Below are 27,919 nucleotides of genomic sequence, written 5' to 3'. Positions count from 1 at the left end.
GGTCTCCATGATTATTTCTGTAGGTAAATAAAACAGGACCAAAAGTTTAGTTGATAAAGAAAGCTGAGCACTGAATAATTGATGCTTTTGAACTGTAGTGTTGGAGAAGACTCTTGAGAGTCCCTTGGACTACAAGGAGTTCCAACCAGCCCATCCTAAATGAAATCAGTCCTAAATATTCATTGGAAGGATTAATGCTGAAGCTGAAACTCCAATACTTTGGACACCTACTGCAAAGAACTGACTCACTGGAAAAGACCCTGATTCTGGGAAAGATTGAAGGCAGGAGGAGAGGGGGACAATAGAGGATGAGATGGCTGGTTGGAATCACCGACTTGATGGACATGAATTTGGGTAACCTCCAGGAGATGGTGATGGACATGGAAGCCTGGAGTGCTGCAGTTCATGGATACTCTGTGTCCGCAAAGAGTTGGACACAACCAGGTGACTGAACTGAACTGAACTGAACTGAACTGAAAAGTTTAGTGGAGTCGCCTGTGTAATGGCTGATGTGGTGAGCCTCAGGCAGTAGGTTGTCCAGGGTACTGAAGCTGATAGGTGATTCAATGTCAGAATACTGATGGAACTCACTTCTCCACATCTCTGATGTAGGTGGGGGTCCATGTGGAATTTTCCCCAGGATGTACATATGGGGTGACCTTTTATCTATATGATTCATTATAAGAGTAATGGTTTCAGAATGCACATTCAGGTTCTGTGATTAGAGTGCATTCCTCTAACTCTACAAGTTTCATCTTTAGGGTCTTCAAGAAATAGTTTTTAAAAATATTTAATTCACATTGAAGTATAGTTGATTAACTATGTTGCATTAGTTTCATGTGTGGTTAGTTTATACATACATATACCTATTCTTTTTTCAGATTCTTTTCTCATGTGGGTTTTTAAAGAGTATTGCATATAGTTCCCTGTGCTATACTTTAGGACTTTTTGGTCTGTCTATCTTGTATATTGTAGCTTGCACCTTCTGACTCCAAATACTTATTCCATCTTTTCTCCAGCCTTTCTCCCTTGGCAACCACAAATCTGTTATTTAGGTCTGTGACCCTGTTTCTGTTTTCTAGATAAGTTCCTCCATGTCATATTTTGGGTTTCCCTGACAACTCAGTTGGTAAAGAATCTGCCTGCAATGCAGGAGACCCCAGTTTGATTCCGAGGTCGGAAAGACACCCTGGAGAAGGGATAGGCTACCCAATCCAGAATCCCTGGACTCCCCTTGTGGCTCAGCTGGTAAAGAATCCGCCTGCAATGCGGGAGACCTAAGTTTGACCCCTAGGTTGGGAAGATCCCCTAGAGAAGGGAAAAGCTACCCACTCCAGTATTCTGGCCTGGAGAATTCCATGGACTACAGTCCATGTGGTCACAGGGAGTCAGACACGACTGAGAGATTTTCACACATCCTATTTTAGATTCCACATATGTGTGATGTCATGGGATATTTGTCTTTCCCTTTCTGACTTCACTCAGTTTGATCATGTCTCAGTCCATCCATGTGGCTGCAAATGCCATTAATTCCTTTTTATGACTGACTAACATTCCATTGAATATATGTACCACATCTTTCTTATCATATTTGGCTGGAAGCTAGTGTTTGTCTTTGCTTTTTTCCTTTCATTTCTTTCTCAACAGGAAATTAAAAGCCACACTTTATCCTAGATGTGTGTCATTTTCTGAGGCTGTCTTAGTTTAGAAAGTTTAACGATTTCATTTCAAGAAAATCATCTTGTGAAGGTGGGGTAGAACTCATATGCATGTTTCAGACAGTGTGACTGGAAGACCTCTACTGGTTCTGTCAGAATTATATGAGATTGAACACTTTTCCTGTAGTCAATGTGAGCACCCTTTAATCCTGTTTCTCTTAGAGGAGGGATATATGTGGACAACCACGAGGTCAGGACTGAGGAGAAAGCTAGTTAAGTTTCCGCCAACTCGTGGTCATTCCTCCTTCTCCCTGAAGACTCTGGTCTGCAAGATTCCTGCAGGATAAGACTTTCTCATCAAAACTGCTCAGGATGAATCAACCAACCAAGTGGCAATTTAATATGGCTTGAGAGAAGAGAAATTACCTGCTGTGACAGAGATATTTCTCTAGTGATCAAATGTACGTTGTGGGGCCAAAAATCATTGTTATCTACAAAATTTGGCAGATATGAAATCACCATGCATATTTATTTATTTAATGGAACAGTATTAGTAAGAGACTATTTTCACTTACACTGATGTTTGTTCTGACCTTGTCACCCAGAGTGAGGATGGTCTTCTGGGGGGAAATCAAATGGATAGGGAAGAAAGATCCAATTAGTACCATTCCACAGGATTTCCAAGACTGTTTTGTTTTGTTTCAAGTACCAGATTATACGAAATAATATTTATGGAGAAATAGATATCAAATAAATTGATTTGTTTCCTGAGAGTATATTTTCATATAAGGTGAATGATATCCTTGGGAAAAAATAGAATTCCATTACCATTTTCGATGAAATTCACAACATTTTTCTCCTCAATTCCTTTCTGTTCTGTCAGCTGCCTGAATTTCTCCAAGCCTTCCTCTTCAACATTCAATTTAACTGAAAAACATCACATAGAAGGCAGAATTTTGCCCCTCAGAACCCATTCTGAGTGCAGAACAAGAAGTGGAGTGTCCAAGTCAGATCTTCACTTAATATAAATTAAGTCTCAGTTACCATTTCATGACTCAGATGTCTGCTGCCTGTCTGAAGAACTAATCCCCATCCAACTCTGTAACTAGAGCCACACCCCAGCACCAGCAGGAGGGCCCCAAAGACTCACAGGAGTTCCATGGATCTGGGGGCTTCATCCATCACAGTATGGAACTGACCTGCTTGCTGACCAACTTCCGAGTATCTGTACCTGCCACTCGGGTCTTGTTCTGACCCAAATAAAAAGCAAGCAGAGTTCTCCCCTGATAGACATGCACTCACCTCATCACACATGAAAATGGGAGATGCTTTATCCTTTAATTAACCCACTATTCTGCTCAGAATCTTTCCTTAACCAGACATATGTTGTTCCAATGGTGTACTCTCCTCTCAGTGCTTCTATGTAGGTATCTGGGCTTATGTCAGTGTTCATAATAGCAGAACATTTGAAAAATTGCACAGGAGAAAGATTAAAAATAAAAGTTTCTGTTCCAAGTCTTAGAGTCAATTGAGAAACTGGTATAAACTCAACAAATGAGAGTAGTTTCCTTATAGCCATATCTTGAAATTAATTAAAGTGTTAAAAAAAAAAAAAAACTAGAAACCAACACAAGAATTTTCCTTCAATGAAAAATTTAAACAAAAAACTATTTCCACTAAAGCTCATTTGTTATTTTTAAATTCAGCAAATGGGAATTGTTTAGAAATATCTGATGATATGATCTCCTCAAACCCTATGAGCTCCTCTTTCTTGGTAGATTTTGTTCCAGGGTCCTTATCTCCATGAACAAAAAGATCTAGGTTCTGTGGGCTGCATAATAGACATCATCACCACTTAATGATTTTATGGATAACAGCACTGACAATGGAAGTGCTACATGACAATGTCAATGTGAAGAGGAGGACGTCATGCATACCGAATAGTCCGGTCAATTCTGTCCTGTTGCCGTCATCATCCACGTTGACGTTATGTGCTACCAGATGCGTTTTTGACACAGAGATAACTTTAAATTCATTTTGACCCTCATCTGTGAGAGAGAGAACAGGCATATATATGACTCCACCTTAATCTATTTTCAGTTAGATTCATCATGGCAAATTGGGAGTAATAGCAATAGTACGTCCTATATTGATGTGTGTTTCACTCCATAGGTAGGCTGAATCCTACAGCTTCTATGGCAGCAAGGAGAGTAGGAGCAGTCAAGATTTTTCCTTATTCCCACCTTCTCATACAACTAACTCCTTGCCCTCTTACTCAGGTGTCTTCTACGACATGTGCTCTAATGAACCCAACAGGATTTTTTTTTTTTAAACAGGAGTGTCTTGTCCAATCCAAGATCCAAAATTATTTGTATCTCTGTTATTCCAGCCAGGAACTGATTTTTCTTTAGGGCCAAAGTCAACTTACCATTTCAGAGAGTAGCATTGACATGTACACACTACTATGTGTAGTACAGAGAGCTAGCGGGAAGCTGCCGGATAGCAGAGGGAGCTCAACTTGGTGCTCTGTGATGACCTTGAGGAGTGGGGTGGGGGAAGGGAAGGGAGGCTCGAGGGGGACGGGACATATGTATACGTATACCTGATTGATGTACAGCAGAAACTAACATAGCACTGTAAAGCAATTATCCTCCAATCAAAAGCAAATTTTTATTTATTTAATTTAATTTATTTATTTCAATTGGAGGCTACTTACTTTACAATACTGTAGTGGTTTTGCCATACATTGACATGAATCAGCCATGGGTGTCCATGTGTTCCCCATCCTGAGCCCCCCTCCCACCTCCCTCCCCATCCCATCCCTCTGGGTATCATCCCAGTACAGCAGACCTGAGCACCCTCTCTCATGCTACGAACTTGGACTGGCGGTCTGTTTAAAAGTAATTTAAAAAAAAAAAAAGAAATTTGGGACTATTTGAGATGCTTTATAGAGCTGCTATTTAAATAATTAATATGCATATTAAAATTATAATTATCACATTTTAAAAATAGTTAATGAAAGAAAAAAAAATGTGTTCTTGAGTGCCTAGACTGTGCCAGACAACTTTAGGAACACTTCGCATTAGTTATTGTGCTTCCTCTGCCCCTCAGTTTGGGGTATGACATGCCTGTTGGTGTGAAGAGAGTGCACCTGCTGGGAAGTGCGGGCAGTGAGCTCCGTCCCCACCTGGATCCCTGCCCCTCCTCTCTGCCCTGCCTGTCCACTCTGACCCACGTCTCTGGACAAGAAGCAACTCTGACCTACTGCGTGTCACCTCTACACCCTCTATGTTCATTCTCTCTTCTGGCTTCCATCACACCTAAGTAATCACTAAGAAAGACGGGAGATAAAACCACCCATCTGTGTACCTGAAACATGCCCACACCATTGCTCAGTGTCTGAAACACTGAAAATTATTAGTGTGATGGAGAAGGAGGGAAAAAATAGTGGCCAAAGCAGCATCATAGTCTCACAGCCCCTAGATGTTGCATGCAATGTGCCCAAGCCTACCATGAGTCTAGAGCCTGGGGTCATGTTGAGACAACTGAAGTCAGATTATGCAGGCCCTGAGATGATCAGTGACTACCTGTGGTTGACCATGACTTCCGCAAGGTGGACACTGCAGCATCACTGGATTGGCTGTGACGTTAATGAAGGCGATGGAACAGTGAGAGCAAAGCTATCTTATTAAACCTATCTTATCTTATCCTATCAAGGCCACTACTCATGCTAGGCTTGATGTGGGTACTCCTCACAGTCCCCAAAATGCACTTGTGGGGTAGCACTTGCTGATCCCCAAGAGACCTTATAAGAAGGGGTTATAATCTATCTCTCTCTTCTTTAGTCACTCTGTAAAAACTGCAGCTAAAAAGGCTTGCAAAACTGGAGAAAAGTAAAGACAGCAGAAGCACTGAGATTTAGCCAAAGGAAAAAATAATATCAGAATAAGAAAATGAAAGCATAATTTAAAAGTTGTCAAATATTAAAAGCCATCCAGGAAATTTTTCAGGCATAAATGTCACTGATTTGTGTTCATCGTATAAGCATTGTGCCAGTGTTTCATTTAGGCACGGGTTGTCATCACATGCTGGTACATTTAAATTGTAGTCAAATATGTACCCCTTAGGATGTTTAAAATTAGGAAGGTAGTTTAGGGCCATTATAAAGAACTTAAAAATTTTAGCCAGCGTCCCTACTGCTTTGACCAACAACTTCCTTTATGGTTGAACTCAAGATGATTTCCTTGGGTTCAAGTTCATCCTCTGCACCTTGGATGGATTAAGACATTTAAAACTGTTTGAGAAAAGTGACTGACACTGATGTGCAGACTCAAGATAGACCCCTTGAGACATCAATTCCTAAGGCTGTTGTAAACTGTCTGAGAACCATGTAAAATACAGGCCTACACATGTTATACTCAGGGGCTAACACTCCTGATTGGGAGGGGACCTCCAAGTCATGTGTTTGAATCGTTGTCTCATGACAAAGTAAAGTGCTTGGATATCCTAAGGACTGGAGCCTGCTCACCCCTTTAATTGTTAATAGGAGTAGAATTCAGGTGTGTGGGGTTACTGAAGGAAGTCGTGCCAAGATTTCTACCCAAAGGTACTCTGACCAGTGAAGCAGTCATACTTACACTCAACAGCAAAAGTGCCACCATCAAGCTTTGTTCCCGTGACATGTACATCCTTCCATTTTCCATTACGCCTTAAAAACAAAATATATACAAGGTGGTTGAAGTTATGAAAAAAGTAGACATATGCTTAGAATGTTCTTTGTTTTATCTCCACTGGGTAATCTTGTCATCTGAAGTTGTAAGAGAGGAGACAATAAGCAGATCTGTCGTTAACCTGTGGCTCAGTGGGTAGATATCTAATGTTGAAGAAAAGGAGAGTTTGGGCAGAGATGGAGAAATTTGGTATCTGTGCAGTGGAGTTCACAGAAAAGATGTGCGCCTGTCAAAACACATTGAACTATGCCCTCCACAAAAGAAAAAATTAGTTGTTCAGTCACATCTGATGCTTTGCAACCCAATGGACCATAGCCCACCAGGCTTCTCTGTCCATGGAATTCTCCAGGCAAGAATATCGGAGTGGGTTGCCATTTCCTTCTCAAGGGGATCTTCCTGACCCAAGGATCAAACTCAGTTCTCTTGCACTGCAGGCAAATTCTTTACCATCTGAGCCACCAGGGAAGCCCTATGCCTTTTACAAAGGTGCATATAATAATTGCTCATTATCATAGGAGGCGCAAGTGGTAAAGAACCCACCTGCCAATGCAGGAGACATAAGACATGCAGGTTCAATCCATGGATTAGCAAGATGCCCAGGAGGAGGGCATGGCAATCCACTCCAGTATTCTTGCCTGGAGAATCCCCATGGACAGAGGAGCCTGGTGGTCTACAGGCCATAGGTTTGCAAAGAGTCAGACTCTACTGAAACGACTTAGCAAGCCACATGCTCACTTCAATAAAGTTGATTTCAGAAAGATTAGCCATATGAAAATTCAAAAGTGTGTTTGTGTGTGTGTGTGATAGCTGCTCAATTGTGTCTGATTTTTTACATATGTGTTTTCCTTCTTGGTTATTTTTACTTACTTGACATAAAAGTAGAAGTCTACTGTGCCTTTTTCATCATCAAACACGAGTTTACGGAAGTAAGTCCTGAATGGTCCATTCTCCTGGATTTTCTTTGGGTTAGTGGATCCAATGTACACTGTTCTCCATTGTCCTGAAAGCTGAAATCAAAATTCACCTTAGAAAGTGTAGTCCTTATCTTTTTATTTCATCCAGCATCATCACTCACGAGTTTCCCACCCCCAGTGCAAGTCAGCACACATTACCTACCTTAACTGGACAAAGCAGGATTTATGAAACAATGCAAAACTGACTCAGAGTAAAAGAGGGAATTGAGACATTTCTGAGATCGCTTGAGGTCTCATGTCAAACACAAGATCTCAAAATCAACAGCTGTTTGGCTGATCCTCTTTTTCTGTTACAAGACTAGTAAAAATGCATGAGAGTCAGTTAACACACAGTAGAGGTGATACAGAGACCAAACGGAGCATGTCTAGAGTCAGTTAACGGAGGAGTATTGAGTCGAAGGGAGACGGATCGGCTCGTGGGTCCACATATCAAAACTACAAAACGGACACACACAGACACCCACACACCCAAGGCCTCCTCCCAGATCAGACCGTCCCTGGTACCTCTGAAAGGCTTTGCTCAGCTTCCTCCTCTTGTGCAGCACAAACCACAGCAAGGAAAAGGGTCAGGAAGAGAACCTTCATCTTGTCTCTGTGGTCCTTCGTCTGTCGAGACTGAGTGTGTCCCAGTGCCTGGAGACGATGGGAATTGTGCCACTTTTTATAGGATCATCATGTTGGTGTGACGTGTCACAAACCAATGGTTGTTCCTCCTAAGCCCAAGGTTACACAGAAGTCATTTTCAGCATCCTGCTTGGCAGGGATCGGCTGCCATATCATTTTGTTATCTTTATCATGAGGGTTGTTTTAAGAGCTTAAGAGGATCTGGACATGTGACATCTAGAATGACTGAGATATCACAATACACTCTGATATTTCAAGACCAGGAATATTTATTTGCCTTTGTATCCTGAGGTAAAGCTGGGATAAGCTGTCCAAGGTACATATCTCCAACTCCTGTATTGTTTCATTAACATTTAGGAGATAGCCTAAAATTTATTTTCGAAAGTTGAGTTGAGTATGTGATTTAACAAAGTTAAAAGTATTTCTGAAGAGACCTTTGGAAAACCTCCTGCTTCTCTGAGAGGAGGAACACGTCAGCACAAAGTGTTTACAACCTCTTCCTGCCCCACTGTGGGCTCTGTCTTCCTTATAGCTAAGAGGGGATTCCGTCCAAATGCCCCTTACCCTCGTGTCTGAAAAAGGCATGTCGGCAATTCTGTCCATCTCTCCCCTTCAAGACATCCTTTATCCATCTAATCTGTGATATATCATTTACTCATTGCCTCAATGGTTTCTAAGGGAGCAAAAAAGCAGGACTGTATTTCTTGTAACTTGTAGAATTTAAAAGAAAAAAGGAAATTTCCTAACTCTATACATCTATTTACTATCAAGGTCACTTGATAGTAAAGAATCTCTACTTTGCATTTTTTCTTTCTTTTTCTCAACCAGGGATCTTAGTTCCCCAACCAGGGGTGGCATCATACCTCAGGTAGTGGATGTGTTGAGCCTTAACCCTTGGACCGCCAGGGTCATCCTGATTCAGATCACTTTAACAGAAGTATGATCCCAGCTCACACCTCTTATCCACCCAGCATCATCCTTATCTCTCTCCTTAGGCACATCCAACTTTCTCAGTTTTTCCTTTTAGATTCTTACCAACATGTGTCGCCTGGGAGTGTGTTCTCGGACCACCCCACCTCAGGAAGACCTTTCTAACTGTCAATCAATAGGGGATTAAACACAATCTCTCCAAGAGGTTATTGCAACAGGCTTAAGCAGTCCCGTTTGTTTGTAACTAAAGGAAGTCATAAGACCTTTAATCCAAAGTCCCCTTCATAAATATTGACCAAAAATTTGGTAACAAATTGATAAATAAAGAAGAATCACCTTACTCAAACAATAATCTTATAATCCCCCAACTAATAATGATAAACCATGCTTGGTACATCTTCCTGATGTCTCCTCCGATCCTCCAGTTTTCTGGAATGACGAAGCCTCTCTTTCCCAGTTTATTCATTTTGTCTTACTTTCCTTTTTCTCCGTGATCACCATTTTTATGTCTTAGATTATGCAACTCCTATCTAAACAACACAAGGAAACTTGTGACCTTGGTCACCAACAGCACACAGGTTTCCTCATGGACTCCTGACCAAGGTTGAAAGTACTTAGAATCTAAGTTGAAAGAAAGAACCGCAAGCCCATCTTTTAAGGTCTGATCCTGGAGACATTCTCTACTTCAGTTAAGTTAAGTTGTCTGACTCTTCGCGAACCCATAGACTGCAGCAGGCCAGGCCTCCCTGTCCATCACCAACTCCCAGAGTTTACTCAAACTCATGTCCGTTGAGTGGGTGATGTCATCCAACCATCTTATTCTTTGTTGTCCCCTCCTCCTCCAGGATTCAATCTTTCCCAACATCACGGTCTTTTTCAGTGAGTCAGCTCTTCACATCTGGTGGCCAAAGTATTGGAGTTTCAGCTTCAACATCAGTCCTTCCAATGAATATTCAGGACTGATTTCCTTTAGAATGGACTGGTTGGATCTCCTTGCAGTCCAAGGGACTCTCAAGAGTCTTCTCCAACACCACAGTTCAAAAGCATCAGTTCTTCAACACTCAGCCTTCCTTATAGTCAAACTATCACATCCATACATGACTATTGGAAAAACCATAGCCTTGACTAGACAGACCTTTATTGGCAAAGTAATGTCTCTGCTTTTTAATATGCTGTCTAGGTTGGTCACAACTTTCCTTCCAAGGAGTAAGCGTCTCTTAATTTCATGGCTGCAGTCAGCATATGCAGTGATTTTGGAGTCCAAAAAATAAAATCAGCCATGGTTTCCACTGTTTCTCCATCTATTTGCCATAAAGTGATGGGACCAGATGCCATGATCTTAGGTTTCTGAATGTTGAGCTTTAAGCCAACTTTTTCCCTCTCCTCTTTCACTTTCATCAAGAAGCTCTTTAGTTCTTCTTCACCTTCTGCTGTAAGGGTGGTGCCATCTGCATATCTGAGGTTATTGATATTTCTCCCAGCAATCATGATTGCAGCTTGTGCTTCATCCAACTCAGGGTTTCTCATGATGTACTCTGCATATAAGTTAAATGAGCAGGGTGACAATATACAGCCTTGAAGTATTCCTTTTCCTATTTGGAACCAGCCTGTTGTTCCATGTCCAGTTCTAACTGTTGCTTCCTGACCTGCATACAGATTTCTTAAGAGGCAGGTCAGGTGGTCTGGTATTCCCATCTCTTTCAGAAATTTCCACAGTTTCTCTACATGGTGACTCTCAATTGAGTACATGCTCAGTAACCCCAGAGAAGGTAGTTGTTGTTGCTGGTTCAGAAGAAGCCTGTGCCCCCCGCCTCAGGAGAGACACTTGTCATGTTTGGTTGTGACAGTGCAAGAGGTGGGTGGTGACACCTTCCATCTGGGTGTTAGAAATGAAACAGGATGCTAAACAGCCTACAATATGCAGGACAGCACCTGACAGAGAATTGTCCCATCACATGTCCACCACAGAGAGGCTGAGAAATCCTGAATCACCTGAGTTACTCTGCTGCTCTGACCCAGAATGAAGCCTCGGTCCTCATGGGAACATGTAGATTTGTACGGGACGTGGTTCTCCATCCAGTGTGACATCCCCACACCCCCTTACTCTTTCTTCTTCCCCACTTTATCATCCTCTGTTCTTTTTAAATCAGTCTTCAACTACTGATGAGTAACTTCAACATCATCATGGCCTTTGCACTTTAGTGTTGTTTCAGTCCCCATTGCTAGAGCTGGTGAATGAATAAGTCAGGGTGTTTCTTTGGGGATTTTGGCTTGTGATGGGCAAATGTGGGCCACCATGTGTGTATATATATAAGGGGCATTTCTTAGTCAAAACAAAGACCGAAGGATATGTTAAGGACTGGGATCCAGAACCATTGTCCAAGGGTCATTAGATGTATGGGCATATGGTAGAAAAGGTTGTATTCAGCAGTATCCAGTGGACAAGGAAGAAGGCTCTAGAAGGCCAGGGGGCACTGGCCCAGGTGTGTCTAGAGGTCACCCAGAACCCTGACTCTGCCACTGTTTGTCGTGAGAACTGTGATGTCAGGGAAATACGTCAGTAAGTTCAGTAAGACAAACAGGAATGTACAAAGGCGGAAGGAAGACACACATATTGTTCTCATGGGCGTCCCCACCTAGAAGAAGGGTGACACAGAGCAGGGACTCCTGTAAATAGTTACCCAAGTTGTACAATTTCAGTATAGCTTCCTAAGGTGCCCTCTTAGTCTGACTCAGGAAAGACTGACCCTTTTTCCATTAAATGTCAGGGAAACACTTTGAGGTGCGCACAGCCCAAGCAAATGACAGATAACATGCAATGTGAGTAGAGGAAGTAACATCTATACTTAAAGTCAAGTTTTCGTGCTATAAATCATCACTTTCTTTGAGCTTGTATTTGCCATTGAAAATCTCTCGAAGCTCTCCAGCTGGAGAGAAACAGAGAGAAGTGAAAAGAAGCAAAAGTCATGTGTCCATGACCTTCCTAATACTTGGGAAAACTTTTAGGATTGCAGGTTGACGTGGACAGGACCAAATTTTCTACAGATATCAGAGAGGACAGGTCCCATAGAGAAAGGTACCATTGTTTCTCACCACTGTGCACCTTTGGTTTTATGTTTCTGTACTGGTATTTATTAATCAGTATCTGTTTTCTTTTCATCACACATGTTAGTCTGGCTGAATGGCACATGTTAATTCTGTTCTGGGTATTTCAGTCAGTCAGTCTGTTGACCTTGCCCTTGACAAAAGTGTGCTATTATTAAGATCATTTGTATAGGAATTGTGAAGTTTCATTGTCCACAGAATGTCTCGATTTCTCCTTTATCAGACAGGAACAGGCTAGAGAATAAGTTCAGTACAGTGTGCTGTAAACATTTACCTACATGTGCTCATAAAGAATGTATGTTCTGTACATTCCTCCTCTTCATGCTTTGGCATGAATTCAGTAAATATAGATTCAATGCCGATAAGAGACTAAGCCTCAGGATTCAGCAGAAAGCAGATAGACTCAGTAATTCATCCAATGAGCTGTCTTCCTGTGAAAGCAGACAGATACATACTAATAGCAGCTAACAGATGATTGCCAATTTTGTTGTTGTTCAGTAGCTCAGTGGTGTCTGACTCTTTGTGACCCCATGTACTGCAGAACACCAGGCTTCCCTGTCCTTCACCATTTCCCGGAGCTTGCTCAAATTCATGTCCATTGAGTTGGTGATGCCATCCAACCATATCATCCTGTGTTGTCCCCTTCTCCTCCTGCCTCCAATCTTTCTCAGCCACCCAGTCATTTCCAATGAATCAGCTCTTCCCATCAGGTAGCCAAAGTATTGGAGCTTCAGCTTCAGCATCAATCTTTCCAATGAATATTCAGGGTTATTCTCTTTAGGATGAACTGTTTGGATCTCCTTTCAGTCCAAGGGACTCTCAAGAGTCTTCTCCAACACCACAGTTAGAAAGCATCAGTTCTTCAGCACTCAGTCTTCTTTATGGTCCAACTCTCACATCCATACGTGAGTACTGGAAAGACCATAACTTTGACTATATGGACTTTGTTGGCAAAGTAATAATTTCTCTGCTTTTTAATGTGCTGTCTAAGTTTGTCATAGCTTTTCTTCCAAGGAGCAAGTATCTTTTAATATCATGGGTGTAGTCACCGTTCTCAGTGATTTTGTAGCCCGAGAAAATAAAGTTTTTACTATTTCCATTGTTTCCCCATCTATATGCCATGAAGTGATGTAACCAAGATGCCATGATTTTAGTGTTCTGAATGTTGAGTTTTAAGTCAGCTTTTTCGCTCCCCTCTCCCTCTTTATATGTTGTAGGATGAAGAATACAGAAAGGTGAGAACTAGAGTGTGTTTGGTCCTATTTCAGAGGAAAGGAATATTTCCATAGAGATGGTTTTCAGTGATGCTCTGAGGATAGTTGGATGAGTGAGTTAAGTGTGAATCTGTGAGAAGAACAAAATATGACTTGAGATAAAAAAAGTACAGATGTGTTTTGAAAAATCCCCTTGGTTGGTTTATCTATCAAAATTCTACAAGTCCATTCACTCTTTTTTTTATTGAGATTTTTTTTTTAATGTGGACCCCTTTTAAAGTCTTTATTGAATTTGTTACAATATTGTTTCTATTTCATGTTTTGTTTCTTGGGTTTTTTTTTTTTAACATGATACATATAAGGTCTTAGCTCCTGATCAGTGTTGGGACCTGGAGCCTATTTATTGGAAGGTGAAGTTCTAACCACTGGACCCACAGGGAAGTTTCTAGAAGTGCATTCACTTTGAAGAAGCATTTTATTAAAAGAAATTATAAAACCATGGATACATACAAAAACCATTAACTGATTTGTTGCTTGTGGTGGTAAATCATTTAGAAATAAATTTTACAGTCTAGTAGCTATGAAATATCCATAGGGGGAAATATAAGAAATTGGATTCATACATTAGATCTCTATGAATCCACAGAATCTGTAAAAATATTAGTATTTGAAATAAACAAAAATATGACTGTTTTTATATTTTAATTCTCATGTATGTGTAAAACAGAGACATCTTTCCAGTAGGTTAGTATGTTTGTGCATTAATGAAAAAACATTCATATGTGTACAGAGTTGTTAGAAATTTTCCTTTAACCATTGTTCTATTGGTAAACATTTAGGTCACTTCCGTGCCCTGGCTATTGTACATACTTCTAATGTACATTGTTGCGCATGTACATTTTGAAATTATGGTTTTCTCTGCATATCTATGTTTTAATGAAAACTTTCAGAAGTACCTAATTCTGTCTAGGACATTAAGAATCAAATTTGAGTAGAAAGTACTTTAATTTTAACTCGTATGATCACATGGAGGGCTTTGTCTGAGTCCAGTGATATTTCTCCTTTACCTCTTGAAAATTTTTCAATTAAATCTTCTTGCCCTGCAGATTTCTGGAACATTGTGCTCAATTTCTTTAATAGATAAAGGACATTCAAAAGTTTCTGTTTCATTGCGTTTTAATTTTAGCAACATATTTTTAGGTAATGTGTAAATTTCATATTGAGTGTTAATTTGAATAACAGCATTTGTTTATAGTTTTGTCATGTTTTTTGTCTTCTGGATTTGTGGTGATAATCCTTTTTTTGGTAATATTTATCACAAGTTCATACAGTCACACACACACACATATATACATAAACATTAATGCATATGTAATTATATGATGTTTAAGAATATTTTGATTTGTTTATGCAAGGCAGTGCTTTTCAACGTTTCTTAAGAGATTAACCCTGACACTCTGTGTCTGGCAGCCTATCTGAGTATCTGAGGAGATACCCCATGTCCAAGGGCAAAGGAGAAGCCCCAAAGAGATGGTACCAGGGGCAAATTCGTGTTTGAATCAAACCCCATTCCCTCCAGAGATGATCCAAGGACTCAAGCAAACCTTGTGGGCATGAGGTCCCAGGAAACCCAAGAGACTGAGACAGACTGTGTTTGAGCATCTCCTGTGGAGGTACCAGTCGGCGGTGGTCTGCCGCAGGGACAGGGACTCTGGGTGCAGCAGACTTGGGTACGGCATAAGTTCTCTTGGAGGAGGTCACAGTTAACCCCACAGTAGAGCTGCGAGAACATAACAAGACTGAGAAGTAGTCTCTTGGAGGGCACAACAGAATCCTGTGCAAAAGGACTGAGGAAAAAGGAGCAGTGACCCCACAGTAGACTGTTCCGGATTTGCCTGTGGGTGTCCAGGAGTCTCTGGCTGAGGCACGGGATGGTGGAGGCCTCCTGCAGGATTGGGGGCTCTGGGTGTAGCAGAACATGAGTGGGATATTTTGAAGGAGGTCGCCATTAAATTTATTACCTCCACCACAGTTTCAGTCAGTTCAATCACTCAGTCGTGTCCAACTCTTTGCGACCCCATGAATCACAGCACTCCAGGCCTCCCTGTCCATCACCAATTCCCGGAATTTACTCAAACTCATGTCCATCAAGTCAGTGATGCCATCCAACCATCTCATCCTCTGATGTCCCCTTCTCCTGCTGCCCCCAATCCCTCCCCGCCTCAGGGTCTTTTCCAATGAGTCAACTCTTTGCATGAGGTGGCCAAAGGATTGGAGTTTCAGCTTCAGCATCAGTCCTTCCAATGAACCCCTAGGACTGATCTCCTTTAGGATGGATTGGTTGGATCTCCTTGCAGTCCAAGTGACTCTCCAGAGTCTTCTCCAACACCACAGTTCAAAAGCATCAATTCTTTGGTGCTCAGCTTTCTTCACAGTCCAATTCTCACATCCATACATGACTACTGGAAAAATCATAGCCTTGACTAGACAGACCTTTGTTGACAAACTAATGTCTCTGCTTTTTAATATGCTATCTAGGTTGGTCATAAATTTCCTTCAAAGGAGTAATCATCTTTTACTTTCATGGCTGCAGTCATCATCTGTAGTGATTTTGCAGCCCCCAAAACTAAAGTCTGACACTGTTTCCACTGTCTCCCCATTTATTTCCCATGAAGTGATGGGACCAGATGCCATGATCTTAGTTTTCTGAATGTTGAGCTTTAAGCCAACTTTTTCACTCTCCTCTTTCACTTTCATCAAGAGGCTTTTTAGTTCCTCTTCACTTTCTGCCATAAGGGTGGTGTCATCTGCATATCTGAGGTTATTTATATTTCTCCCGGCAATCTTGATTCCAGCTTGTGCTTCATCTGGCCCAGCATTTCTCATGATGTACTCTGCATATAGTTAAATAGGAAAAGTGACAATATACAGCTTTGACATACTCCTTTTCCTATTGGGAACCAGCCTGTTGTTCCATGTCCAGTTCTAACTGTTGCTTCCTGATCTGCATACAGGTTTCTCAAGAGGCAGGTCAGGTGGTCTGGTATTCCCATCTCTTGAAGAATTTTCCACAGTTTATTGTGATCCACCCAGTTGAAAGCTTTGGCATAGTCAATAAAGGAGAAATATATGTTTCTCTGGAACTCTCTTGTTTTTTGGATGATCCAGCGGATGCTGGCAATTTGATCTCTGGTTTGTCTGCCTTTTCTCAATCCAGCTTGAACACCTGGAAGTTCACGATTCACATATTGCTGAAGACTGGCTTGGAGAATTTTGAGCATTATTTAACTAGCGTGTGAGATGAGTGCAGTTGTGCGGTAGTTTGAGCATTGGGGCATTGCCTTTCTTTGGGATTGGAATGAAAATTGACCTTTTCCAGTCCTGTGGCCACTGCTGGGTTTTCCTAATTTGCTGGCATATTGAGTGTAGCACTTTCACAGCATCATCTTTGAGGACTTGAAATAGCTCCAAAAAATGGAATTCCATCACCTCCACTAGCTTTGTTTGTAGTGATGTTTTCTAAGGCCCCCTTGACTTCACATTCCAGGATGTCTGGCTCTAGGTGAGTGATCACATCATCATGATTATCTGGGCCATGAAGATCTTTTTTCTACAGCTCTTCTTTGTACTCTTGCCACCTCTTCTTAATATCTTCTGCTTCTGTTAGGTCCATACCATTTGTCCTTTATGGAGCCCGCCAGAGTTTGGCCCCAGGTAAATAGCAGGGAGAGAACACAGTTCCACCCATCAATAGAAAATTGGATTAATGAATTACTGAGTATGGCCCCACCCATCAGAAAAAGACCCAGTTTTCCTTCAGTCAGTCTATCCCATCAGGAAGCTTCCACAAGCCTCTTATTCTCCATCAGAGGGCAGGCAGACTGAAAACCAGAATCACAGAGAACTAACCAATCTAATCTCATGGACCACAACCTTGTCTAACTCAATGAAACTATGAGCCTTGCCTTGTAAGGCCGTCCAAGATGGACGGGTTATGGTGGAGAGTTCTGACAAAATGTGGTCTACTCAAGAAAGGGAATGAAAAACCACTTCAATATTTTTGCCTGATCAACTCCCCAGGTCAGTAAGTGCCCAATATGCTACTGGAGATCAGTGGGGAAATAACTCCAGAAAGAATGAAGAGATGGAGCCAAAGTAAAAACAACACCCAGTTGTGGATGTGACTAGTGATGGAAGCAAGCTCCATTGCTGTAAAGAGAGATATTGCTTAGGAAGCTGGAATGTTAGGTCCATGAATCAAGGCAAATTGGAAGTGGTCAAACAGGTGATGGCAAGACTGAATATCAAAATTTTAGGAAATCAGTAAACTAAAATGGACTGCAATGGATGAATTTAACTCAGATGACCACTATATCTACTATTGTGGACAAGAATCCCTTAGAAGAAATGGGGTAGCCATCATACTCAACAATAGAATCTGAAATGCAATACTAGGATGCAATCTCAAAAATGACAAAATGGTCTCTGTTCATTTCCAAGACAAACCATTCAATAGCATGGTAATCCAAGCCTATGCCCTGAAGAGTAATTCTGAAGAACCTGAAGTTGAATGATCCTATAAAGACCTACAAGACTTTCTAGAACTAACACCCTAAAAAGATGTTCTTTTAATTAAAAGGGACTGGGATGCAGAAGTAGGAAGTCAAGAAAGACCTGGTGTAACATGCAAATATGGCCTTGGAGTATGGAATGAAGTAGGGCAAAGGCTAATAGAGTTCTGCCAAGAGAATGCATTGGTCATAACAAACACCCTCTTCCAACAACACAGGAGAAGTCTCTACACATGGACATCACCAGATGGTCAACACCTAAATCAGATTGATTGTATTCTTTGCAGCGAAGATGGAGAAGTTCTATACAGTCAGCAAAACAAGACCGGGAGATGACTGTAGCTCAGATTATGAACTCCTTATTGCCAAATTCAGACATAAAATGAAGAAACTGGGGAAAACCACTAGACCATTCAGGAATGACCTACATCAAATCCCTAACAATAATATAGTGGAAGTGAGAAATAGATTTATGGGACTAGATCTGATAGACAGAGTGCTTGATGAACTATGGACGGAAGTTCATGCCATTGTACAGGAGACAGGAATCAAGACCGTCCCCAAGAAAAAGAAATGTAAAAAAGCAAAATGGCTGCCTGAGGAGGCCTTACAAATAGCTGTGAGAAGAAGCAAAGGAATAAAGGAAAGATATGCCCATTTGAATGCAGAGTTCCAAAGAATACCAAGGAAGGATAAGAAAGCCTTCCTCAGTGATCAATGCAAAGAAATAGAGGAAAACAATAGAATGGAAAAGACTAGAGATCTCTTCAAGAAAATTAGAGATACCAAGGGAACATTTCATGCAAACATGGACTCAATAAAGGACAGAAACGGTATGGAACTAACAGAAGCAGAAGATATTAAGAAAAGGTGGCAAGAATACACAGAAGAACTGTACAAAAAAGGTCTTAATGACCCAGAATATCACAATGATATGATCAATCCCCTAGAACCAGACATCCTGGAATGCGAAGTCAAGTGGGCCTTAGGAAGCTATACTGTGAACAAAGCTAGTGGAGGTGATGGAATTCCAGTAGAGTTATTTCAAATCCTGAAAGATGATGCTGTGAAAGTGCTACATTCAATATGCCAGCAAATTTGAAAAACTCAGCAGTGGCCACAGGACTGGAAAAGGTCAATTTTCATTCCAATCCCAAAGAAAGGCAATGCCAAAGAATGCTCAAGTTACCACACTATTGCACTCATCTCACATGCTAGCAGAGTAATGCTCAAAATTCTCCAAGCCAGGCTTCAGCAATATGTGAACTGTGAACTTCCAGATATTCAAGCTGGATTTAGAAAAAGGAGACGAACCAGAGATCAAATTGCCAGCATCTGCTGGATCATCCAAAAAACAAGAGAGTTCCAGAGAAACATCTATTTCTCCTTTATTGACTAGGCCAAAGCCGTTGACTGTGTGGATCACAATAAACTGTGGAAAATTCTGAAAGAGATGGGAATACCAGACCACCTGACCTGCCTCATGAGAAATCTATATGCAGGTCAGGAAGCAACAGTTAGAACTGGACATGGAACAGCAGACTGTTTCCAAATAGGAAAAGGAGTATGTCAAAGCTGTATATTGTCATTTTGCTTATTTAACTTATATGCAGAGTACATCATGAAAAATGCTGGGCTGGATGAAACATATGCTGGAATCAAGATTGCTGGGAGAAACATCAACAACCTCAGATATGCAGATGATACTACCCTTATGGCAGCAAGCAAAGAACGAAAGAGCCTCTTGATGAAAGTGAAAGAAGAGAGTGAAGACGTTGGCTTAAGGCTCAACATTCAGTATACTAAGATCATGGCATCTGGTCCCAGCACTCCATGGGAAATAGATGGGGAAACAGTGGAAACAGCTAGAGAGTTTATTTTTGGGGTCTCCAGAATCACTGTAGATGTTGACTGCAGCCATGAAATTTAAAGAGGCTCTTGGAAGAAAAGCTATAGACAGCATATTAAAAAGCAGAGACATTACTTTACCTACAAATGTCTGTCTAGTTAAAGCTATGGTTTTTCCAGTAGTCATGTATGGATGTGAGAGGTGAACCAGAAAGAAAGCTGAGCACCGAAGAATTGATGCTTTTGAACTGTGGTGTTGGAGAAGACTCTTGAGAGTCCCTTGGACTGCAAGGGGATGCAATCAGTCAATCCTAAAGGAGATGAGTCCTGGGTGTTCATTGGAAAGAGTGATACTAAAGATGAAACTCCAATACTTTGGCCACCTTATCTGAAGAACCAACTCACTGTAAAAGACCCTGATGCTGGGAAAGATTGAGGGCAGGAGGAGAATGGGACGACAGAGGATGAGATGGTTGGATGGCATCACTGACTCAATGGACATGAGTTTGAGCAAGCTCCGGGAGTTGGTGATGGACAGGGAAGCCTGGCATGCTGCAGTCTATACAGTTGCTAAAAATTGGACATAACTGAGTGATTGAACTGAACTACACTGAGTCATATTAAATTTCCAGTTGGTTGGCTGATTAATACTAAGCAGCTTTGGTGAAAAAGTTTTAACCTGAAGGAAATGTGCAGACCAGAGTCATCAGAGAGAAGCAGGAATCCCCACAAGTTGGTGGAATCTTGTGCTCCCAACAGTCCAGACCACGCAGTTGTCCACACACATCCCTCCTGCAGGAGAATGGGGGATAAGGAGAACTCATGTGTCCTTCAGATTCACTATTTAATCTCACATAATTCTTACAGAATATTTAAGGCCTTCCAACCACAGTCTGAGACTTGTATTTATTTCATATTCCTCCTCAGTAGGCAATTTTGTCTTAGTGTGATCTTTAAACTTTCTAAACTAAGAGCTTCAGAGAATGACACTTATCTAAGCTAAACTGTGGCTTCTATTTTTCTGTTGAGGCAAAATGAAAATAAAAACACTGTCTTCCATGTGAATATGGTAAAGAGAAAGGATGTAATGCATAGGCACAATGGAATATTCCTCAACCATAAAAAAAGAACAAAACAATACTACTTGCAGCAATGTGGATGGACCTAGGGATGATCATACTAAGTACCTTAATATTGGATGTTAGTTGCTGAATTGTATCCAGCTCTTTGCAATCCCATGTACCAGAACCCACCAGGGTCCTCTGACCATAAGAGTTTCCAGGCAAGAATACTGGAGTGGGTTGCCATTTCCTTCTCCAGGGGATCTTCCTGACCTAGTGATTAAACCCAGGTCACCCACATTGCAGACAGATTCTTTACCATCTGAGCCACCAGGAAGCCCATACTAAGTAATGTAAGTCAGAGAGAGAAGGATAAATAGCATATGATATCATTTATGTGCAGATTCTAAAACATAACACACATGAATTTATCTGCAAAACAGAGACTCACAGACATAGACGACATGTTTGTGATTGCTAAGGGGAGGGGAAGAGATGGATTGGGAGTTTGGGATTCACAGAGAGATAAGAACTATTTCATACTGGATGGATAGACAAAAAGGACCTACTGTAAAGCCCAGGGAACTGTATTCAATGTCCTGTATTCAATAAACCATAATAGAAAACAATAGGCAGAAGAATATATGACTCACTGGAAAAGACCCTGATGCTGGGAAAGATTGAGGGCAGGAGGAGAAGGGGATGACAGAGGATGAGATAGTTGGACGGCATCACCGACTCAATGGACATGGGTTTGGGTGGACTCCAGAAGTTTGTGATGGACAGGGAGGCCTGGTGTGCTGTGGTTCATGGGGTTGCAAAGAGTTGGACCTGACTGAGCAACTGAACTGAACTGATATGTGTATACACACACACATATATACATGTGTGTGAACAAATTTGCTGTAGATCAGAAAGTAAAACAATATGGTTAATCAACTATAATCCAGCATAAATTAAAAATTGATTCTTGAAGCCCCCAAAGGCAAAACTTGTGGAATCAGAGGTGCTTACTCCAATCACAGGGTCTGCGAACCATCTTAATTTGAACCATCCCCATGAACATGCATTCTGAAATCATTACTCCTAGACTGTCCAGTACCTAAAAGGTTCCACCATATGTCCATCCTGGGGAAAATTCCATAGGGACTCCAACATCACAGAGATGTGGAGTACTGAGGTCCACCCAGATTCTGACATTGGATCACCTACCTGCTTCTGTACCCTGGACAGCCTACTGCCTGAGGTCTCACCCCTGTTAGCCGTCACACAGTCGACTCTACTAAACCTTTGGTTCTGTTTTACTCACCTACAGAAAGAGTCCCTGAGACCAAACATGTCTTCGTCTCCATGGAATCAAGATCAACAACATGAAGATGACTTTCCTGGTTACTGAGTAACACAATCTTTCTCACACTCACACTCCCTCTCCCATCTAATCTCTCCTGGTCACTAATCCCATCCTGTTTGGTGGTATTTGATTTTTGAGGGTTGAAATAAGTTGATTTAATATCATCCCTGTACATGTGTGTATGCACAAAAGTCACTTGATTTAAAAAACACATATATATGCATTAAACTTAACTATCCAGAAACATATGCCTTTAATAGCATAGATGGGCTTCCCTGGTAGCTCAATTGATACAGAGTCTGCCTGCAGTGCAGGAGATGTGGGTTTGATCCCTGGGTTGGGAAGTTCCCCTGGAGAAGGGAATGGAGACCCAGTCAGGTATTCTTGCCTGCAGAATTCCATTGACAGAGGACTGCGGTGGGATACAGTTCATGGGGTTGCAAAGAGTCAGACACGACTGAGCAACTAATACTTTCAGTTTCAGGAGAAATATTCATCAGACAGTATTCATCAGAGACATTCATCAGGAGGATTAACTAGAAATGTCCTAGAGGTGTCCATGGGAGGAGAAAAAGAACTAATCCATCATTTGACAGGGACAGGATCATGGATGCTCTTTCTCTAGTGCGAGGGGGCAGTCTGCTCAAGAAAGATGTCCCCAGAAATCATCTTGCTCATTACAGGAAAAGAAACTAGTGTTCGGATTTACTATGATGTACGAACAGAAAGTGTCAGAGGACATTTATCATAATTGAGGGGAAATGCCTCTTCTGACAGCACCAACATTTCTGCAATTGAGCTGAAGAACTGATACTTCGTAATGACTGCAACAGAAAGAATCAAAGATGGGGCAGCAGCTGACACTGGGGAGCAAAATGAGGCAGCTGTAACTGATCCACAGTCACATGATCTAAAGATGCTCTTCCAGCCACTTATGATTCAAAGAGCTGCAGACACTAGCATTTCCAAGGACTGAATGTTCCCATGACAATGGGCAGAGCACACTGACCGTGGTATTTAGAATCCAAAAGACCTATCCAGCACTCAAGATGTAGAATTTATGGGGCTTCCCTGGTGGTCCAGGGGTAAGGAATCCACCTGCTTTGCAGGGGACACATGGTTCATCCCTGATCCCAGAAGATCCCACACGCCGCAGTGAAACAAAGCCCATGCATGACAACTAGAGAAACCTGTGTGCCCAGAGTCCGTGCTCCCCTAGTAGAGAAGCCTCCACAATGAGAAGCCTGCATACCACAATTAAAGAATAGCCCCTGCTCGGTGCAACTAGAGAAAGCCAGTGCAGCAACTAAGATTCAGAGCAGTCAAAGAAAGCAAATATCTATTTTTTTTTCTCAAAAACATAAAGATATAGAACTTGTTTAAAAGATTGGAAAAAGTTTAAAGATCTGCTCCAAGTCCTGGGAAAATAATACTAGACCTAGTGATAAGTAAAAGAATAAATGTTTTACTTTCTACATAGACAGTTCAGTTCAGTAGCTCAGTCGTGTTCAACTCTTTGTGACCCCGTAAATCGCAGAATGCCAGGCCTCCCTGTCCATCACCAACTTCCGGAGTTTACTTAAACTCATGCCCATCGAGTTGGTGATGCCATGCAGCCATCTCATCCTCTGTCGTCCCCTTCTCCTGCTGCCCCCAAACCCTCCCAACATCAGGGTCTTTTCCAATGAGTCAACTCTTCGCATGAGGTGGTCAAAGTACTGGAGTTTCAGCTTCAGCATCAGTCCTTCCAATGAACCCCATGACCGATCTCCTTTAGGATGGACTGGTTGGATCTCCTTACAGTCCAAGGGACTCTCAAGAGTCTTCTCCAAAGCCATAGTTCAAAAGCATCACTTTTTCGGCACTCAGCTTTCCTCACAGTCCAACTCTCACATCCATACATGACCACTAGAAAAACCATAGCCTTGACCAGACGGACCTTTGTTGGCAAAGTAATGTCTCTGCTTTTTAATATGCTCTCTTGGTTGCGCATAACTCTCCTTCCAAGGAGCAAGCGTCTCTCAATTTCATGGCTGCAGTCACCATCTGCAGTGATTTTGGAGCCCCCCAAAATAAAGTCTGACACTGTTTCCACTGTCTCCCCATCTATTTGCCATGAGGTGATGGGACCAGATGCTATGATCTTAGTTTTCTGAATGTTGAGCTTTAAGCCAACTTTTTCACTCTCCTCTGTCACTTTCATCAAGAGTCTTTTTTTAGCTCACCTTCACTTTCTGCCCTAAGGGTGGTGTCATCTGCATATCTGAGGTTATTGATATTTCTCCCAGTAATCTTGACTCCAGCTTGTGCTTCTTCCAGCCCAGCATTTCTCATGATGTACTCTGCATATAAGTTAAATAAGCAGGGTGACAATATACGGCCTTGACATACTCCTTTTCCTATTTGGAACCAGTCTGTTGGGCCTACATAGACATGACCTCCAAATTGGCTACAACCAGTCAATGTCAAAGCTCCCAGGAATGAATGTTTCTGTGGCTTAGTTCATAGTAATGGTGGTCAAGGGCTTTCTTTAAGTTCTCCTACTTGTAAAGCAGAGTGTATGCAGTTGGAGTTCTGACTCTGGTCTTCACAGTACTTCTGCAAATACTGGATTGGATGGGTGGAAACACACAGAGGCAACAAAACAGAGGAATGGAGTGAATCTCTTAATGGTTATTGAAAGGCAAGACTTGGCATAAGCAAGTCATAAACTGTGAAATATTATATGCATACATGTATACATATATGTGTATTTGTTTTATCAATATTAATAGGAAAAAACAAATTATCACCACAAATCCAACAGATTAATTTCACTGGGAAACTAGAAACAGAATTATGTTATTGGAATTAATAATCCCTGTGAAATGTAGACACATTACTTAAAAGATATGGAACTAGGGGTGAAGAGCCAAGATGGCGGAGGAATAGGACGGGGAGACCACTTTCTCTCCTACAAATTTGTCAAAAGAATAATTGAACACAAAGCAAACTTCACAAAACAACTTCTGATCGCTAGCTGAGGTCATCAGGCACCCAGAAAAGCAACCCATTGTCTTTGAAAGGAGGTAGGACAAAATATAAAAGATAAAAAGAGAGACAAAAGAGCTAAGGATGGAGATCCATTCCGGGAAGGGAGTCTTAATAGAGGAAGTTTCCAAACACCAGGAAACCCTCGCACTGGCGGGTCTGGGGGAAGTGTTTGAATCTCAGAGGTCAACCTGACTGGGAGGGGAAGAATAAATAAAACCCACAGATTATGTGCCTAAAAGCAACTCCCAGCAGAAAAGTACCCCCAGACGCCCGCATCCGCCACCAGCAAGTGGGGGTGGAACGGAGTGGAGCGGGCAGCATTTCTTAGGGTAAGGACCGGGCCTGAGTGCCCGGAGGACAATCGGAGGGAGCTTTTGTGAGATTCCAACTTAAAGTGTGGGATAGCAAGAGAGAGAGAGATAATTAACCGGCCAGAACACTGCTGGCCGTTCGCAGAACAAAGGGACCGAGCAAGTCCAGAGAACAGCTCGCAGGCTGCGGGCCGGCCCAGCCCCGCTGGAGGCAGCAGGGAAGGGAAAGGGGCAGGCTCGGCCCCAAGGACTGCATCCCCTACCACACAGCAAACAGGCCTCCAGTTTCTAAGCAAAGACCTCCTGAGATTCTGGATGGTGGACATCCGCCGGGAGGGTTGTGGCGAGACACAGGGCGCAGGCACCTGACTGGCGCGGGCAGGGACTGGGGCTGGGAACGCTGAGGGGAGAAGGTGCATGCACTGGACTGGTGTGGGTGGAAACTGAGACTGGGATTGCGGAGGGGAGAAGGCGCGCCACACCAAGGGAGAGTGCACCCGTCAAGCTCCTGGCTGCCTGAACCGCTCTGATGGGGAAGGCACAAAAAGCAGGCGCAGCTTTTTACTCCGCGCTTTTGTGGAACACCGGAGGGCTGGAACCGCGCGCAGCGCAGGGCACGCTCCATATAGAACGGCCAGGAGCCTTAGCAGCGAAGAGGGGAAAGCAGCGCCCCCCCACCCCACCCCGCAGCGCAACGGAACTAGCAGTCTGAATAAGAGGCCACCTCAGCCCGCCTGTGTCAGGGCGGAAATTAGGCACTGAAGAGACCGGCAAACAGAAGCCAAATAAACAAAGGGAACCGCTTCAGAAGGGACCGGTGCAACAGATTAAAATCCCTGTAGATAACACCGACTAAACTGGATGGGGCTGTAGATATTGAGAAGTGTAAGCTGGAATGAGGAGCTATCTGAAACTGAACCAAACCCACACTGACCCCAACAGCTCCAGAGAAATTGCTAGATATATTTTTACTTTTTTTTTTTTAAGTAAAAACAATTTTCTTTTCTTTTTTATTTTTTCTCTTTTATTTTCTTTTAAAATTCCCTATTACTCCCCCATTACTTAACCTTCATTTTCATAGATTTTTATGAGTTTTTTAATTAGGAAAAAATTTTTTTCTTGTTTTTTTCTCCTTTTTCTCTTCTATTTTCTATTTTTCTTTTTCTCTTATTTCCTTTTAAAGTCCTCTATTATGCCTATACTACTCCTTAATTTTCATTTTCATTACACTATAACCTTCCAAGAAAAAAAAAGAGAAGTCCTATTTATAAACCGAACTTCATATATATTTCTAAAAAATTTTTTTGTGTGTTTTGGTTTTTGTTTTTAATATTGTATTTTTAAGAGCCTAACCTCTACTCTAGATTTTTAATTTTTATTTTTCAGTATATGATATAAATTGTGGACATTTAAGAATCCAATATTCAGTTCCCATTTTTATTCAGAAGTGTGTTGATTACTCTCTCCCAATATTGACTCTCCGTTTTCTAACTCAGAACACCTCTATTTCCTCCTTTCCCCTTCTCTTCCCAATTCAATTCTGTGAATCTTTGTGGCTGTCTGGGCTACAGAGAACACTCTGGGAACAGACAACTGCGTAGATCTGTCTCTCTCCTCTTGAGTCCCCCTTTTTCTCCTCCTGCTCATCTCTATCTCCCTCCTCCCTCTCCTCTTCTTCATGTAACTCTGTGAACCTCTCTGGGTGTTCCTCACGGTGGAGCATCTTTTTGCCATTAACCTAGAAGTTTTATTATCAGTGCTGCATAGTTGGAGAAGTCTTGAGACTACTGGAAGAATAAAACTGAAATCCAGAGGCAGGAGACTTAAGCCCAAAACCTGAGAACACCAGAAAACTCCTGACTACATGGAACTTTAAGTAATAAGAGACCGTCCAAAAGCCTCCATACCTACACTGAAACCAACCACCACCCAAGAGCCAATAAGTTTTAGAGCAAGACATACCATGCAAATTCTCCAGCAACGCAGGTACATAGCCCTGAGCATCAACATACAGGCTGCCCAAAGTCACACCTAACACATAGACCCATCTCAAAACTCATTACTGGACACTCCATTGCACTCCAGAGAGAAGAAATCCAGTTCCATGCACCAGAACACCGACGCAAGCTTCCCTAACCAGGAAACCTTGACAAGCCAATCGTCCAACCCCACCCACTGGGTGAAACCTCCACAATAAAAAGGAACCACAGACCTCCAGAATACAGAAAGCCCAGTCCAGACACAGCAATCTAAACAAGATGAAAAGGCAGAGAAATACCAAACAGGTAAAGGAACATGAAAAATGCCCACCAAGTCAAACAAAAGAGGAGGAGATAGGGAATCTACCTGAAAAAGAATTTAGAATAATGATAATAAACATGATCCAATATCTTGAAAACAAAATGGAGTTACAAATAAATAGCCTGTAGACAAAGATTGAGAAGATGCAAGAAATGTTTAATAAAGACCTAGAAGAAATAAAAAAGAATCAATTAAAAATGAATAATGC

General features: G+C 41.9%; 1 protein-coding gene across 1 annotated transcript; it reads right to left on the bottom strand.

The window, feature by feature from the left end:
* LOC122435232 (odorant-binding protein-like) lies at window positions 1-27,399 on the bottom strand. Its single transcript, XM_043459259.1, has 8 exons — window positions 27,373-27,399; window positions 7,867-7,995; window positions 7,256-7,395; window positions 6,296-6,366; window positions 3,596-3,706; window positions 2,487-2,585; window positions 2,234-2,278; window positions 1-17 (listed from the first exon to the last, which is right to left on the bottom strand). Exons 1-7 carry the CDS (start codon window positions 27,373-27,375, stop codon window positions 2,256-2,258), a joined length of 576 nt encoding a protein of 191 aa, XP_043315194.1. The 5' UTR covers window positions 27,376-27,399; the 3' UTR covers window positions 1-17; window positions 2,234-2,255.
* Window positions 27,400-27,919: the final 520 nt, after the last annotated feature.

The sequence above is a fragment of the Cervus canadensis genome, chromosome X (assembly GCF_019320065.1).
Source record: "Cervus canadensis isolate Bull #8, Minnesota chromosome X, ASM1932006v1, whole genome shotgun sequence".
Lineage (NCBI taxonomy): Eukaryota > Metazoa > Chordata > Mammalia > Artiodactyla > Cervidae > Cervus > Cervus canadensis.
The sequence above is the reverse complement of the archived record's forward strand: the minus strand, read 5'-3'. Positions and strand labels throughout refer to the sequence as shown.